The following is a 14004-nucleotide window of genomic DNA, read 5'->3' on the forward strand; positions in this document are numbered from 1 at the left end:
AGTATATGTGCCACTATTGTACACCTCCTTCCCTATTCTTTCTCTCCTGTCCTTTTCTCAACAGGGTTGAACAGACAGACTGGCTTTAAACAGTCTCCTAGCCTTAGCTTCCTAGCTGCTGGGACAGCAGGCATTTGCCATTATGCCACATTTCTTTGTAAATACTCAAGTTAACATAATTCAAGATTGGTGGCATAAACATATGAATAGCTGCAATTAAACAGAAAACTACAAAAACCTTAACGTATAAGAATGGTGTAATATATCAAGTAAACATAAGAAAATTCATACTGCCACATCTTCATTCTCTGTGGAGGGAGTCAGTACAAGACCTTGTGCATGCTAAGTACCTGTTCCATTAGAGCTACAACTCCATTCTGTTTGTGTTATATTTAACTTGAAAAAACTCAGATAAAAGTTATCAGTGAACAGAGATATTTACTTCCTCCTTTTCAATTGAATACCATTTATTTCTTCATTATTCAACTTTGTCATTGATTTTATAGAAAAGGCTTCCAGATTTCTACAACTAAGTGTGCCAGCTGTAGGCATAACATGCATAGCTTTTATCACATAAAATAGTTTTCTTCTACTCCCTAGTCTATTTAGAGTACTTATTGTGAGAGAATATTAAACTTGTCATTTTTTTTCACCAAGATGATTATGTGGCTTCATTATTGTCCTTCAGTCTGTTATTGTGGTGCATTATATAAACTCATTTTCATGCTGCACTAGTTTTACATTCCAGGAATAAATTTAGCATAATTCTTACATGGTGACACTTAACTTAGCCCAACAGTATTTTGTTGAGGATTTCCCCATTAGTGTTCATCAGAAAAATTGGTGTACAGCCATCATATTTTTGTCTCATATAGCTCAGGCTGGCCTTGAAAAACACTGAACTTTGATCCTCCTGTCTCTATTTGAGTGTTGGAATTAGACGTATGCCTACCATGCCTGGTTCCTGTGTGCTGATCTGTTAGGGACTCCACAGTCTCCTGCATACTGTAGGCTCTACAAATGAGCCACACACCCCACCCTCAGTCATCATGTTCTTTTAGATCTATTAATGTCAGACTCATGAGATGATTAGTACTTACCTGCATGAAGTCTGTTTTGATGGACTGCATCTAGAAACAACCTCATTTCCTCTGCTTCCTTACTTGGTACTTTGTCAATAGACAAGAAGCTGTTATCTTGTAAAGTCAACATTAGGCGACTTTGTTTTGTTCCACTGGGACGTAGTACCACATTTTTAATGTTATGACTTAGCTAAAAGAAAAAAATTATCTTTTCACCCAAATTATACAACAAAGTCTAAAAATTGCTGAATTTCATACATTCCCATTTGCCTTTCCTTCTTCCTCTTTCTTGATAAATTTAACTCAAATATATAAACTTTGCGAAAAGATTTATTTCCATGTTTAATTGTATGGATGCATACATATCTGAATGTGGTTATGTAGTAGCACCTATGGAAGCCAGAAGACATTGTGGTCTCTGAAGCTGGAGTTAGAGGCAGTCATGAGCTATTTCCACATGAATACTGGGGATTTATCTGGGGCCCTTTGCAAAATAAGTATGTGCTTTTAACTGCTACGTCATTTTTTTTGCTTTTTTTTTTAAGATTAGGTCCCACTATAGAGTCGATTTGGTCTAGAACTCACTATGTATTTCAGGCTGGCCTCTAAACTCACACTGCTCTTAACTAAAAAGCCTCTGCCTCCTGAGTGCTGGAATTAAATGTGTGTCTCCATGCCCAGTTAACATTTAGCTTTTAAGACCAGCATTTTACTACATTTTATCAATTTATGAGTATTGGGGGCGGTGCCACAGAATGTCAATGGAGGTCAGAGAATAACCTGTGGTAACTGGTTTTCCCTCCACCATGTACCTTTTCAACCACCTCTTTGACCTCTGTTTTGTCTGACAATCTCATGTATAACTTAGGCTAGCCTTGAACACACTACATAATGAAGTCCAGTAGTCCAGTAGTCCAGTATCGCTTCTCTTTTTCCAGTCTCCAGCTTCCCAGTGCTGGAATTACAAGCATGTACCACTATACATTCTATTATGATAGAATATATGTGACATACAAAAGCATCAGCAACTTATTTTCACAGTTCAAAAGTATAAACAATTGGAAAGTTTATTTCAATCAAATTCAAGCATAAAGTTTAAAATATATTCTTGAAAAAATAAATATAATTTTTAAAATTTATTTTATTTTTATTTTTCAAGATAGGATTTCTTGGGGCGGGAGAGATGGCTCAGAGGTTAAGAGCATTTCCTGCTCTTCCAAAGGTCCTGAGTTCAATGGCTCACACCATTTGTAATGGGGTCTGGTGCCCTCTTCTGGCCTGTAGGCGTACACACAGACAGAGTATTGTATACATAATAAACAAATAAATATTAAAAAAAAAAAAAGATAGGATTTCTTTCTGTAGTCTTGGCTGTCCTAGAATTTAGAGAGGTCTTCCTGCCTCTAGTTCCAGGGTACTGGGATTAAAGGCGTGCACTACCACCTCCCAGGTAAATTTATTTATTTGTTTATTTCGACACAGGGTATCTCTCTGTATCTCTGGCTGTTAAATTTATTTTTTATGTGTATGGGTATTCTGTCTTCATGTATATTTCTTGCCTGGTGCCCTCAGAAACCAGAAAAAGGTATTGGATTCCCTGGAACTGAAGTTAAGACAGTTATGAGCTACCATTTGGGTGCTGGAAATTGAATCCATGTCCTCTCAAACAGCACCCAGTGCTCTTAACTGTCAGGCAATCTCTCAAAATCTGATGAATATAGATCTTTTAAAAGTATATGTTTTTTAGTCACTGAGCCATCTCTCCAGACCTTGATTTTTGGTTTTTTTTTTCAAGACAGAGTCTCACTATGCACCCCAAACTGGCCTCAAATTCACTATGCAGTCCAGGCTAGGCCTGAAGTTATAACACTCTTCTATGAGATTCCCAAATGCTGGGATTATAGGAATGTGTTACCATGCATAGCTATGTTCTTAAATTCAACACCCACAAAGATTAGCAGCTCTTAGCTCCACAATAGTAGTACAGAAGGAGAAAATTAACTATTTAAAATTGTGTTATATTGGGGGCTGGAGAGATGGCTCAGTGGTTAAGAGCATTGCCTGCTCTTCCAAAGGTCCTGAGTTCAATTCCCAGCAACCACATGGTGGCTCACAACCATCTGTAGAGACGTCTGGCGCCCTCATCTGGCCTTCAGGCATATAGACAGAATATTGTATACATAATAAATAAATAAATATTTAAAAAAATTATGTTATATTTTATGTGCATATATGTGTGTATGTATATATATGGTGTGTATCATGTCACAGCATTTGTGTGTAGGTCAGAGGACAATTTGTGGGAACTGATACTCTCCTTCCACCTTATGGGTCCTAAGGAACAAACTCAGATCACCAAGTTTTGTGACAGGTGTCTTAATCTACTGAGTCATCTTGCCAGCCCAATAGCAATATTCTTTTAAAGATAGTGACAAGTTTTTACAGTTAGAGGAAGATAGCTATAAAGATGACCTGAACAATCAGCCAACAAGACTATGACATATGGCAAGGTTATTTAGGACATAGATACTTACTTTTAGAAGGCACTAAAAAAAATTCCATTAAATGGTTCTAGTAATTACTTCAAAGAAAAAAAAGATGAGCTAAGATTATCTAATTTGTGTGTGTATGTGTGTGCGTGTGTTGTCAGAGACTGAACCCCAGGTTCTGAGCACAAGAGGCAAGTGCTACCACTTAGCTCATATTCAGTCCCACATTTTCCCAGACAGGCCTTCATTGACCTATCACTCTGTGATATGTGTCTTAATCTCATCTGAAAAACATTCTGACCAGGTAGCCCGGATTGGACGTGCATTACAACTACTGCCTCAGCCTCTAAAGTGCTGGGATCATAGGAGTGTACCTTCAAAATCTGGCCTAATGGGGTTTGTTGTTGTTATTACTGTTTTTTTTTTCCGGGGGGGAGGGGGATTTCAGTTTATAGTTCCATGTTATTTTTGAGACAGGATTTCATATAGCTCAGGCTGGCCTCAAACTTGCTTTGTGACTCAAGATAACCTCAAACTGCTGATCTTCCTTCCTCTACCTCTCAAGTGTTAGGATTACAGACATGCATCACTGTTCACAAATGTTAATGTGGCTTTTGAAATAGCTTAATATCTGGTACCCAAACCTCTCTAAGTTCTTTCCCACTAGTTTTCTTTGCAACAATGGTGACTGTTTCCTATTCTTTATTAAACTTAACAATACTACTGAGTAATTTATAAGACAACACATAAAAGTACCAAACCTTTCAGGGCCACTTTACTACAACTATGAAACTATGACAGTGTGGCTATTTAGTAAAGGATCTCACTAAGGAACCACTCCAAATCAAAATATGTTATACCTGAAACATCCTTGGAATTCCTCCAGTGTTGTAGTGAACTACTAGACTGACTTTATTGTCTTTTTCCACAATTTCAAAGGATCCTTCTTTCCACTTTGTAATTCCAGTCTGCATACTTCGAACTCTGATAGGACCATTTATCTTCAGAGGAGACATAGTTTCTTTAAAAATAAATTGCTTTTAATGAAATTAAAAAGCAAAAATATATGTTCACCTGACAGATTCTAAAGAAAAATACAACAAGTTACAAGTGGTTAAAAACAAAATTTTAAAGAGGATACTTAATAAATCATCTTATATCTTTCTTCATTTGGGGGAAAAAATCATTTACTCTCTAAAGAAAAAAAATCTTAACCCTTCTCTAAAATACATCCATATTCAGCATTACCATTTCCAAAAAGCAATTTAACTTAAACTTCAATATTCAAAATTATTCAAGATCCCAGAATAAACAATATTCTTTTCTTTGGTGAGTATGTGTATAATGTATGTACTCTGTCCATCTTTTATGTGGGTTCTGGTCATCATGCTTGGTCACTGAGTACTATATCCACTGAGTCATCTTCCCAACCTCTTGAACTTCTAATACTTATAAATGACTTATAACAATCAATAATAGGATAAGATATCTAACACCACTCAACTAGACATGCAAATAAAACGATAGTAATAGATGTTATCAAATAGCATTACATATATAAATGTGCAAATATCTAAAATTGCTAAGCCATATTTTTTTTGTATTTTCATCTTCTAAAACACTATAAAATGGATTCTTGCTGATAAGCACATAAATTAAATATTAAATTAAATATAATTACTGCCTAGATGGTTCGGTTGGAAAATCTAGAAAAGATATTAGAAATGGATATTAGGTCTAGAAATTGGGAGCCAGTTCTGTCACTAACTTGTAACTTCTTTCTCTGATCTTACTGCTGTCATTCATACAATGCGACAATAATGACATAATGTTGGGGGATGAAATAACACATATATTCAGCTGATAGTACTATTAACATTTATGGAGTTAGCAACCATGTGCTAAATTATTCCTTCTATGTAATACCCCTTTCTTCAAAGACCTCAATAAACCAGATGTTAACAGGAGTTACAAATCAACTGCCTATGAGGTCAGCCAGGTAAGAGAAAGGACTGAGGCAAATAAAATATGTTCAGGTGCAATCAAATCTAGTTAACTACTAGCACGTGAACCTTGATTTGCCAGTTCACCTTTTTTTCTTGTTTTTCACAAAAATGAACTTCATATAAAATTACTCATTTTATATTGTAAGCAATAAATTCAAATTTATTTTTAAAAGCCATCAAACAAAACTCACCTATAAGGAGGAGGTGTTAAGTCTGAGTTTCTCGAGTTCAAAGCCTATAGTTACTGCACAGAAAGTAACTAGAAATCAAAGAAGACATTTAAAAACACTTTGAGAGTTCAAGGCTCTTATGCAATTTAAGTTCTTCATTACTATTTCTTCACACCCTCAAAAATTTCTGAGAGCCAACTGTGGTCACATTTAAAAATTAGCAATTTACTGAACATATAAATTAAAAACAATAAAGTTTATTATTTATTACTATGCCTATTCATGTGACATTTTGCTCAAACTAGTAACCCTACAGAAACTGAATAAGCCACCTGCACTTGTAATACATTGTAGCTATTATTTGTGGCTCTATTGTTTGTACAAGTCCTTGACATTTCTTTCCTTTCTATCACCATTAGAAAGAATATGTTGTTTCTCTTCTACACCCGTTTCCCAAGCCAGAATCATTAGAACTAGCTTTGACCTTATATATTTTGGGGTTGGACTAGAAATGGGAGGTTAGAATTCTGTGAATTCCTAACTTCATATGCCTTTCAGGTATTTTTCTAAGTAAACTACAAATGAAATAGATTTATTCTCCATCTTAGTATTACTCAATGGCTTTTAAACGTCTTTACAATAAAATACAAACTCATTAACATGATACCAAGGCCTCAGGCCCTCATTACCTATTCCCAATTAAGTGTGCTGTGGGAACTCCTTCAGCCAACAGCCTTTAAGATAAGGGCCCACTTCGGGAGTGGTCTCAGATACTATAAAAGCAAATGAAAAGCGCAAGCAGGCCTCCTGGCTGCTAGATTCAGTTCAGTTCCCAGAGCACACAGAGGACTGCAGATCACTACTCTTCCTGTGAGTTTACCCCCTAATAAACAAACCTTTGTTATACTCCATTTCAGGCTATTGTGGAACTCTTTTGTACGCCAATGTATGCATCCCCTCAATTCAGCCATCTCAACTAAAGAAAAATTCCCAAAGCCATGTATTCTCATGACACTGAATCTTTATACACTGTGGTCATGTCTATAAGTTTCATGTATTCTCCCCTCCTGACCTGCCGTAATTCCTTCTTTTGGTTCTAAAATCAAAGCTCAACTTAGATGTCACCGTCTTTAAGAAGCTTTCCTGACTACTTTTCACTGGGTTCTCTTCCTCATAACTCACTGAGTCTATTTAATTTTTTTAAAATTTTTATTTTATGAACATTAGTGTTTTGCCTGCATATATGTCTGTGTGAGGGTGTCAGGTCCCCTGGAACTGGAGTTACAGACAGTTGTGAGCTGCCATATGGGCATTGGGAATTGAACCCAGGTCCTCTGGAAGAGCTTCAGTGCTCTTAACCGCTGAGCCACTTCTCCAACCCCCTGAGGCTATTTAAATCCTCCATATTCCTGTTTTACTTTGTGCTTATAGACACATGACACTATTACAAATGTTATTTATTCCTTTGTTCCTACCTATATTATTGGAAGACAGGGAATGTGTTTTTTAATCTCAATAAGCATCATTGATCAAGAATGATGAACAAGCTGGGATGGTGGCCCATACTTTAGCACCAGCACTTGGGAGGTAGAGGAATGAAGATTACTGTGGGTTTAAGGTGAGTCTAGCCTATACAACAAGTATATCAAACACACATAGTAAATCTATCTCAAGAAAGATTTTATGTCTTATCAGTTTTTTTCCATCTTTTCTTCTACCTCTCCCTGAAAAAAAGTTTTATGTCTTATCAAATCTTTTCTTCTTTCTCTACAGCTCATTATGGGAATATAAAACACCATTATCTTGCTGTTGATTATTTAAAATATCATTATTAAACAAAACTTAGAAATGAAATTTCACATCTACTAAAGTATACAAGATATTTAAAAATGTTATTTCTATCTAATTCTAAATGCAAATTTTGATTACGAGTATAAAATTTTACTTCATGACTTCATATGTTGAACATTTTCTTAACCATTTCGACTACCAGCTTTTTTTTCTAATGAAAAAACTTAAAGATACAGAACATAAAACTAGAGAACACAATAAAAACATTCAATATTTCTTTTGTACTAAATGAATGAACAGTAACCACTCCTGAGCTTGCCCTACTTGCTAAAGATAAAAAGTTTCTTTTTCAATATAAAGTACATACAGAAACAATTTTAAAAAAAAAAAACACTTTTTTTTTTTTTAAAAGACAGGGTCTTCCACTGTAGCTCAGTTTGGTCTAGAAATCACTGTATAATACAGGCTTGCTTCAAACTCATAGCAATTCTCCTGTTTTAGCCCACCATCACCTCCGCCCAGTGCTGGGGTTACAGGCATGAGTCATTATGCCCAGCATTAGTTAAACTTCCTATAAACAGAAGAAAAAGATTCCTTGAACTCTAACTATCCAAGTTTGAGATTCCATGCAAGCTCATATTGCAAACTAGGTGTCTTTTTGTAGTCATTTACTTAAATGCATATATATCAGGCATTCTGTGATAAAGAAATCATGCTAAAACAAATGTATAATTAAAAAAACTGTCAATTCTAGCCTATTGCATATTACTGCAAATACAGAACCAAAACAAAACCAATACTTACTTTTCAGTGACTTTTACTGAAAAATTACACAAAATAACAATTCTCCTTTATTCTGTTTCTTGTGCCAAAAGCAATGTACTTTTCTTGAGAAACTATTCATATTCTCCAGCTCTACCAGTGATCCCTCCAGGAGTCAGTCATCAACTCAGCTAAAGAAAACAGAAGTGTGCTTTAAGAAATTTCAACATAAGAAATTTAAACAAAAAAATGAATCATGTATGTCAAAAAGACTCATTTAAAGACCACTCTTACTGAAAATATTAAAATGCAACACAGAATGAGGAACTCAGGAAGAACCTGCAAGTCCATCACCCAGTGTCTTGCTTTTATGTATTGCTACTAGATTTTGAAACTAAGTCAGTGAAAAAGTACATCCTTTGTTGACTTTAGAAACATTGTTGCATCATAACCATCTAAAAGACGGCTTGTAAATTGTGTCGATCTGTAGCTTTTAAAGCTGGAAAATAATTAAGTTGTGTTGATCTGTAGTTTTTAAAAGCTGGGAAAAGGTTATCTTCACTACCTTTCAGAAAGTTCTTTAAAAAATAAACAACAAAAAATTCTTAATTTTAGGTTTTTCTAAACCTTTCTCTGGAATTCTACCAGAAGTTTGAATACAACATCAACTTTTAACTCTGTTCATCTAGAAAAATGATTTATAAACTGGGCGGTGGTGGCGCATGCCTTTAATCCCAGCACTCGGGAGGCAGAAGCAGGCGGATCTCTGTGAGTTAGAGTCCAGACTGGTCTACAAGAACTAGTTCCAGGACAGGCTCTAAAGCCACAGAGAAATCCTGTCTCAAAAAAACAAAAAGTACTTCCCTAATTCAGAAATTCATTACTTTGGGATAGGGATGTGGCTCCATTGGTAGGGTGCTTGCCTAGCATGCATGATACCCTGGAATTCATTGTCAGCAAATGATTAACTGGTATGCCTCTATCCCAACACTTGGGAGGTAAAGTAGGAATTCAAGGTTCATCTTCAGCTACATAGTGAGTTAGTTTCAAAGCCAACTTGGCCTACATGAGAGGCTGCCTCAAAAATAAATAAGTTAACTCATTCAAAACTCACTTCTTTAAATCATCACTCCACCCAATAAATATTATGCATTTACTAAACACAGTGCTAAGTATCAAACATTATTGATTTAATATTAATAATCTTAGAGGACAGGTTTTATCACTGTATCTTACACATAAAGGAAACTGAGGCTTTCAGAAATTAAGAAATTATGCAGGGAGTAAACAGAAACTGGACTTTCATTTCCTGGCCACCCAGACCCAAATAATCACATAGAAACTACATTAATTATAACACTGGCCAATAGCTCAGGCTTATTCCTAGCTAGCTCTTACATTTTAAATTAACACATTTCTATTAATTTATGTATCACCGCAAGGCTGTAGCTTACCAATAATGTCCCAGCATCTTTCTCCTTCAGCAGCTATATGGCATCTCCTTGACTCTGCCTACTCTATCTCTGTTTGGATTTCCCGCCTGGCTTTACTCTGCTAAGCCATTGGCCAAAACAGTTTTATTCATCGATTAATAAAAGCAACACATATACAGGACATCCACATCCTTGGGGCTAAAGAGGTAGTTTAGTAATCAAGATCACTTGTTCTTGCAAAAGACCTGGTCTTGATTCCCAGCACCATGTGATGGCTCAAAACTATCCATAACTCCAGTTCTGGGGAAAGACACTCTCTTCTGACCTCCACAGGCAATAGGCACAGATGTGGTACATATACATATAAACATACTACATACATGAAAAACACACATAAAAGTAAACCAATCTTTTAAAAAGGAAAAGAAATTAATATTGAGTCACCAAGAGACAAAACTATGCCCAAAACCTTTTTCCCTACTTTGTTTTTGAAACAGGATTTCATGTAGCCTAGGCTGGTTTTGAACTATGTAGGTAGAGGCAGATCTTGGAACTACTGTTCCTTCTAATTCCACTCTTCAAGTGCTAGGATTATAGGCATACACCACTACACCAGGCTGGAACCAAAATTTATAACCACTACCACAGTGCATACTCAGCATTGTGTGATTCACTTTCCAGACACCACTCTCAGAGGATTTTTCCATCAATAAATCCTTTTCTACAATAGTCTTCTAAGAACCATTTCCTACCCCTCACCCTCCTTAGGAACTAAAGTCACACTAGTTGTTTTCACAGCTTTCTCCCTAATCAGACACAAGAACTTAGGCACTAGCTGCCCAAGCCTGATGGCATGAGTGCGATCCCTGGACCCGAGAGTGAAGAGAATCAATCGACTACTCCTTCTAACCACCTCAACAGATACACGATGGCACACATGCACCCAACCCACCAACCGTGTGCATGGACATGTACACGGACACCACACAAATAATACAATATTTTTAAAGTTCATAAAACAAATACACACATAAGATAAAGTTACTGTCATAAAAGAGAGAAGAAATTTGACCTAAATAAGATTTATCTCTAATCTACAAAAGAAAAGATTTCTTTCCATTAGACTGTCTAAAATCTGAATGATTTGGTGGAGGTAGGGGAGGTGGAGAGAGTGATACACATATTTAATTCCAGCACTTTGGAGGCAGAGGCAGGTGGCTCTTGGTGAGTTCAAGACCAGCCTGGTCTATAGAGCAAGTTCCAGAACAGACACCAAAATCTACACAGAAAAAGCTTGCCTCAAAAAGCAAAAAGAAAAAAAATGAAAATGATTTGATAACACAGGAATAAGCAAAAAATTTCCTAAACTGGAGACCCTTTGTTGCTCTTTGTCCCCTGCTCATTTTCAAATTTCCATGGCTAGAATCCAGGCTTCCAGCATGATAAGCGAGCACCCTACAGCCGAGGCACACTCATCTGTTTTCCTTTGCAGAATGAGGTGTCTGTTCTAATGGGAGTATCAGAAAACTTATGTTTTCAAACAAGATGGTTCTTAAATCATCTCACATCTCTCTAAGTTAACGGCAATTTCCAATTTGATTCATTTAACCAATTCTTGAGAAATGAAAACGAAAGTGAGTTGCTTTATTTTTATTTTTTACAGTGTGTGTGTGAAGAGATCAGATATATCTGCAGGACTCGGTTCTGCCTAAAGTAACTTTTATCCAACCTGGGGGTTCAGAGTAGAGGGGAAAAAAAATCCAGAGAAGGCTTTACTCAGGAAGTATTACTTAAGCTGAAAATGAAGATATATTTGATTGAAGGATGAAACAATTCAGATAAACAGAATAGTGTGTTGAAAGGCCTAAGCTAGAAATGTTGTATGTCAACACAAATCAGTGTGTCTGAAGGTTAATTAAGAGAAAAGGTCAGAAGATAAAGCTAAATCTAATAAGGTAGGCAAAAACCAGGTTATGTAGAATCTCAATCAACTCCCCCCCCCCCAACACACACATACCAAGAACGTCTTGTAACCTAGGCTGGTTTATCTGAGGGGGACTCTGAGTTCCTGATTCCGTCTCTCCTGCTTTATATGACACTGGGGCTTAAACGCAGGATTTGGGCACGCTAGGCAAGCATTTCAGCACCCGAACCATAACCCAAAACAGGACTTGAAATTTTATCTTAAAGTAATAAGCACCTTGGCAATGGGAAAGTCACTGAAGGGTTTCAAGCAAAGAAATTGTACGTTATTTCTGAATGAATGGAGAAGTGGAATTTGGGAAGCAGACAGCCATTTATTTGAATATAGGGCTGAAAATAAAAATTCTCAAATTATCAATATATAGTGAAATTTAAAACTTAGAGAGGAATGGAACGGCAACACAAGAAAACCCCAGCCCCAAATCGAATCATTTTACCCTGCCTAAATTTCTCGCCAAGACAAATGATTATGTTTGTTGCTGAGTTTTTCATCCCTCGTTTACCTTTTGCCAGTATGCAACAACATTTTTTCATCTCTTTAGTCCCTATACCCATTATTAAGCGTTAAGCATCTCCATGCTACCGAAGTACCCTTCTCTAGCATTGTACTCTTCTTTAGGCAATGTCATGCACACACATGGTTCCAACTTTACACAAGTTAAATGACACACATAACATACAAACGCATATATGTATCTATCTATATATGTGGCCCAAAACCCTCCTCTAATCTCTAACCCAATAAACCCAAATGCCTCTTTACCACCTCAACATTCTCTTAGATTATCTATTTCAGCTGGAGATTCATCCATAAGAATACCTGAAAAATACTATAGTAGAACTCTCCAAAGACACGGAACTTTATTACCAATTACTTTTTTTTTTTTTACCAGATCTTGATTTAAAAGTGTTAAATTGGACATCGTGGGAGTGTGAGGGCCAGACACGTTAAGCTAAGTCTGGGCAGGTCACCCAAAGGAAGTTTCTTTACTTCCAACCATTATCACCTGGAACTCTGGGCATCAATAAATTTAAATGGAGTCTGTAGTCTCAATAGTTTACCCTGAGACAATGCCTGGCAGGCCCAGATTACCTGACCCCCACCCAAGAGCAGACCATTCAAAGGAAATTCCTGGCATTCGAAGCACTGTAAATAGAAACACCTGCCAGCACTTCACCATGACACCCCTAGACAAATGTCAGCCAATCAGGGGTCATGAACCTCTGAGATCCCTCACCCCCACCTTTACTACTATAAAAACCCAATTCTAATTGAGCCTGGGGCTCTCCGGATATTTCAATATGTTGGAAGTGCAGAGAGACCGAGTTTGCAAACTTGATTAAAATAAAGGCTCTTTGCTTTTACTATGGGACTCACTCTCCTTTGTTGGCTTTTGTGAGGATCCACGGATTTGGGCTTAACAGGAGTGGCTAGATACGGAAAGCAACCAAATGCACGACAAAAAATTAACTCTCTGACTTTTCTCGTGAGCACCGTTTAAGAGGAGGAGGAAAGTAAAGAATGGCCATGACAGCGAATGAGTACCGCATCCAAGGTCTAAGGGCTGTGTGACATCGGAAGTCACCTGGAGAGACAGCAGGCCTCGTTAGGAGGCAAGCCAAGACCACCACAACCCGAGCAAAGCGGGGGCAGGTTGAGGATGCGGAAAGGGAGTGACAATACGCGCTGCGTTCAAGGAGAGGGAAAGCGGAGGGGAAAACACTCGAGCGGGGCACCTGTAAGACACAGGAAGCGTCCGGGGACCCGGTGCAGGCTGAGTAGTAGCCGGGCGAACTCTGGAGTGGACGCCGAGTGGGCGGACCGCACGGGAATGGGGGGTGAGGCTGGAGAAAACGGCTCGACTCTGGAGCTGTCCCGGCCCGCTTACCTGTGCCAGAGGGTCGGAGCCCGGGACGAGCCTGCCGGAAGCAGAGTTCTCGCGGAGGGGGAGGAGCCGAGGGGCTCAGAAGGAAGGGGCTCTCCTGGCCCCAGACGGCGACACCGCGATCGCTCCTACACACCTGAACCCGCTGATGGCGGGAACTGTGACTACACGCAAACACGTACGCACGCACGTACTCTCGACGCAACCAGTCTGGGCGCGTGCGCGTCAACACTCAAGCCCCGCCCCGCCGGCATTCGTTCCGCCCCCTCACCACGCCCTGCCCCTCACCCGGGCGGCCCGCCCCCTGCCGTGACGGTATGGTAGTACACATGCGCACTCTCCGTTGTTCCGAATTCGGACCGCCCACCATTTTCCTCTAGCTCAGCCTGGCTGAGCATGCGC

The 14004-nt window shown here is 38.2% G+C and overlaps 1 protein-coding gene across 6 annotated transcripts in view; it reads right to left on the minus strand.

Annotated features, from left to right (window-relative positions):
- Usp37 (ubiquitin specific peptidase 37) overlaps positions 1-14004 on the minus strand; it is a 66716-nt gene that overhangs the window by 52518 nt on the left and 194 nt on the right. For 3 of the 6 annotated variants that reach the window (XM_041649733.1, XM_041649732.1, XM_041649728.1), the window contains exons 1-5: positions 13606-13738; positions 8343-8491; positions 5769-5836; positions 4432-4655; positions 1101-1272 (exon numbers count right to left, since the gene is read on the minus strand). In XM_041649733.1, the coding sequence (XP_041505667.1) occupies positions 1101-1272; positions 4432-4587 (328 nt within the window). In that variant the 5' untranslated portion in view covers positions 4588-4655; positions 5769-5836; positions 8343-8491; positions 13606-13738. Of the gene's footprint in view, positions 1-1100; positions 1273-4431; positions 4656-5768; positions 5837-8342; positions 8492-13605; positions 13739-14004 lie in introns of those variants that run through there. The other 3 variants (XM_041649731.1, XM_041649729.1, XM_041649730.1) reach the window with 3 other exon arrangements.

This window comes from Microtus oregoni, unplaced genomic scaffold, assembly GCF_018167655.1.
Source record: "Microtus oregoni isolate MIOR12 unplaced genomic scaffold, Mior012 000004F_ref0000308, whole genome shotgun sequence".
Classification (NCBI taxonomy): domain Eukaryota; kingdom Metazoa; phylum Chordata; class Mammalia; order Rodentia; family Cricetidae; genus Microtus; species Microtus oregoni.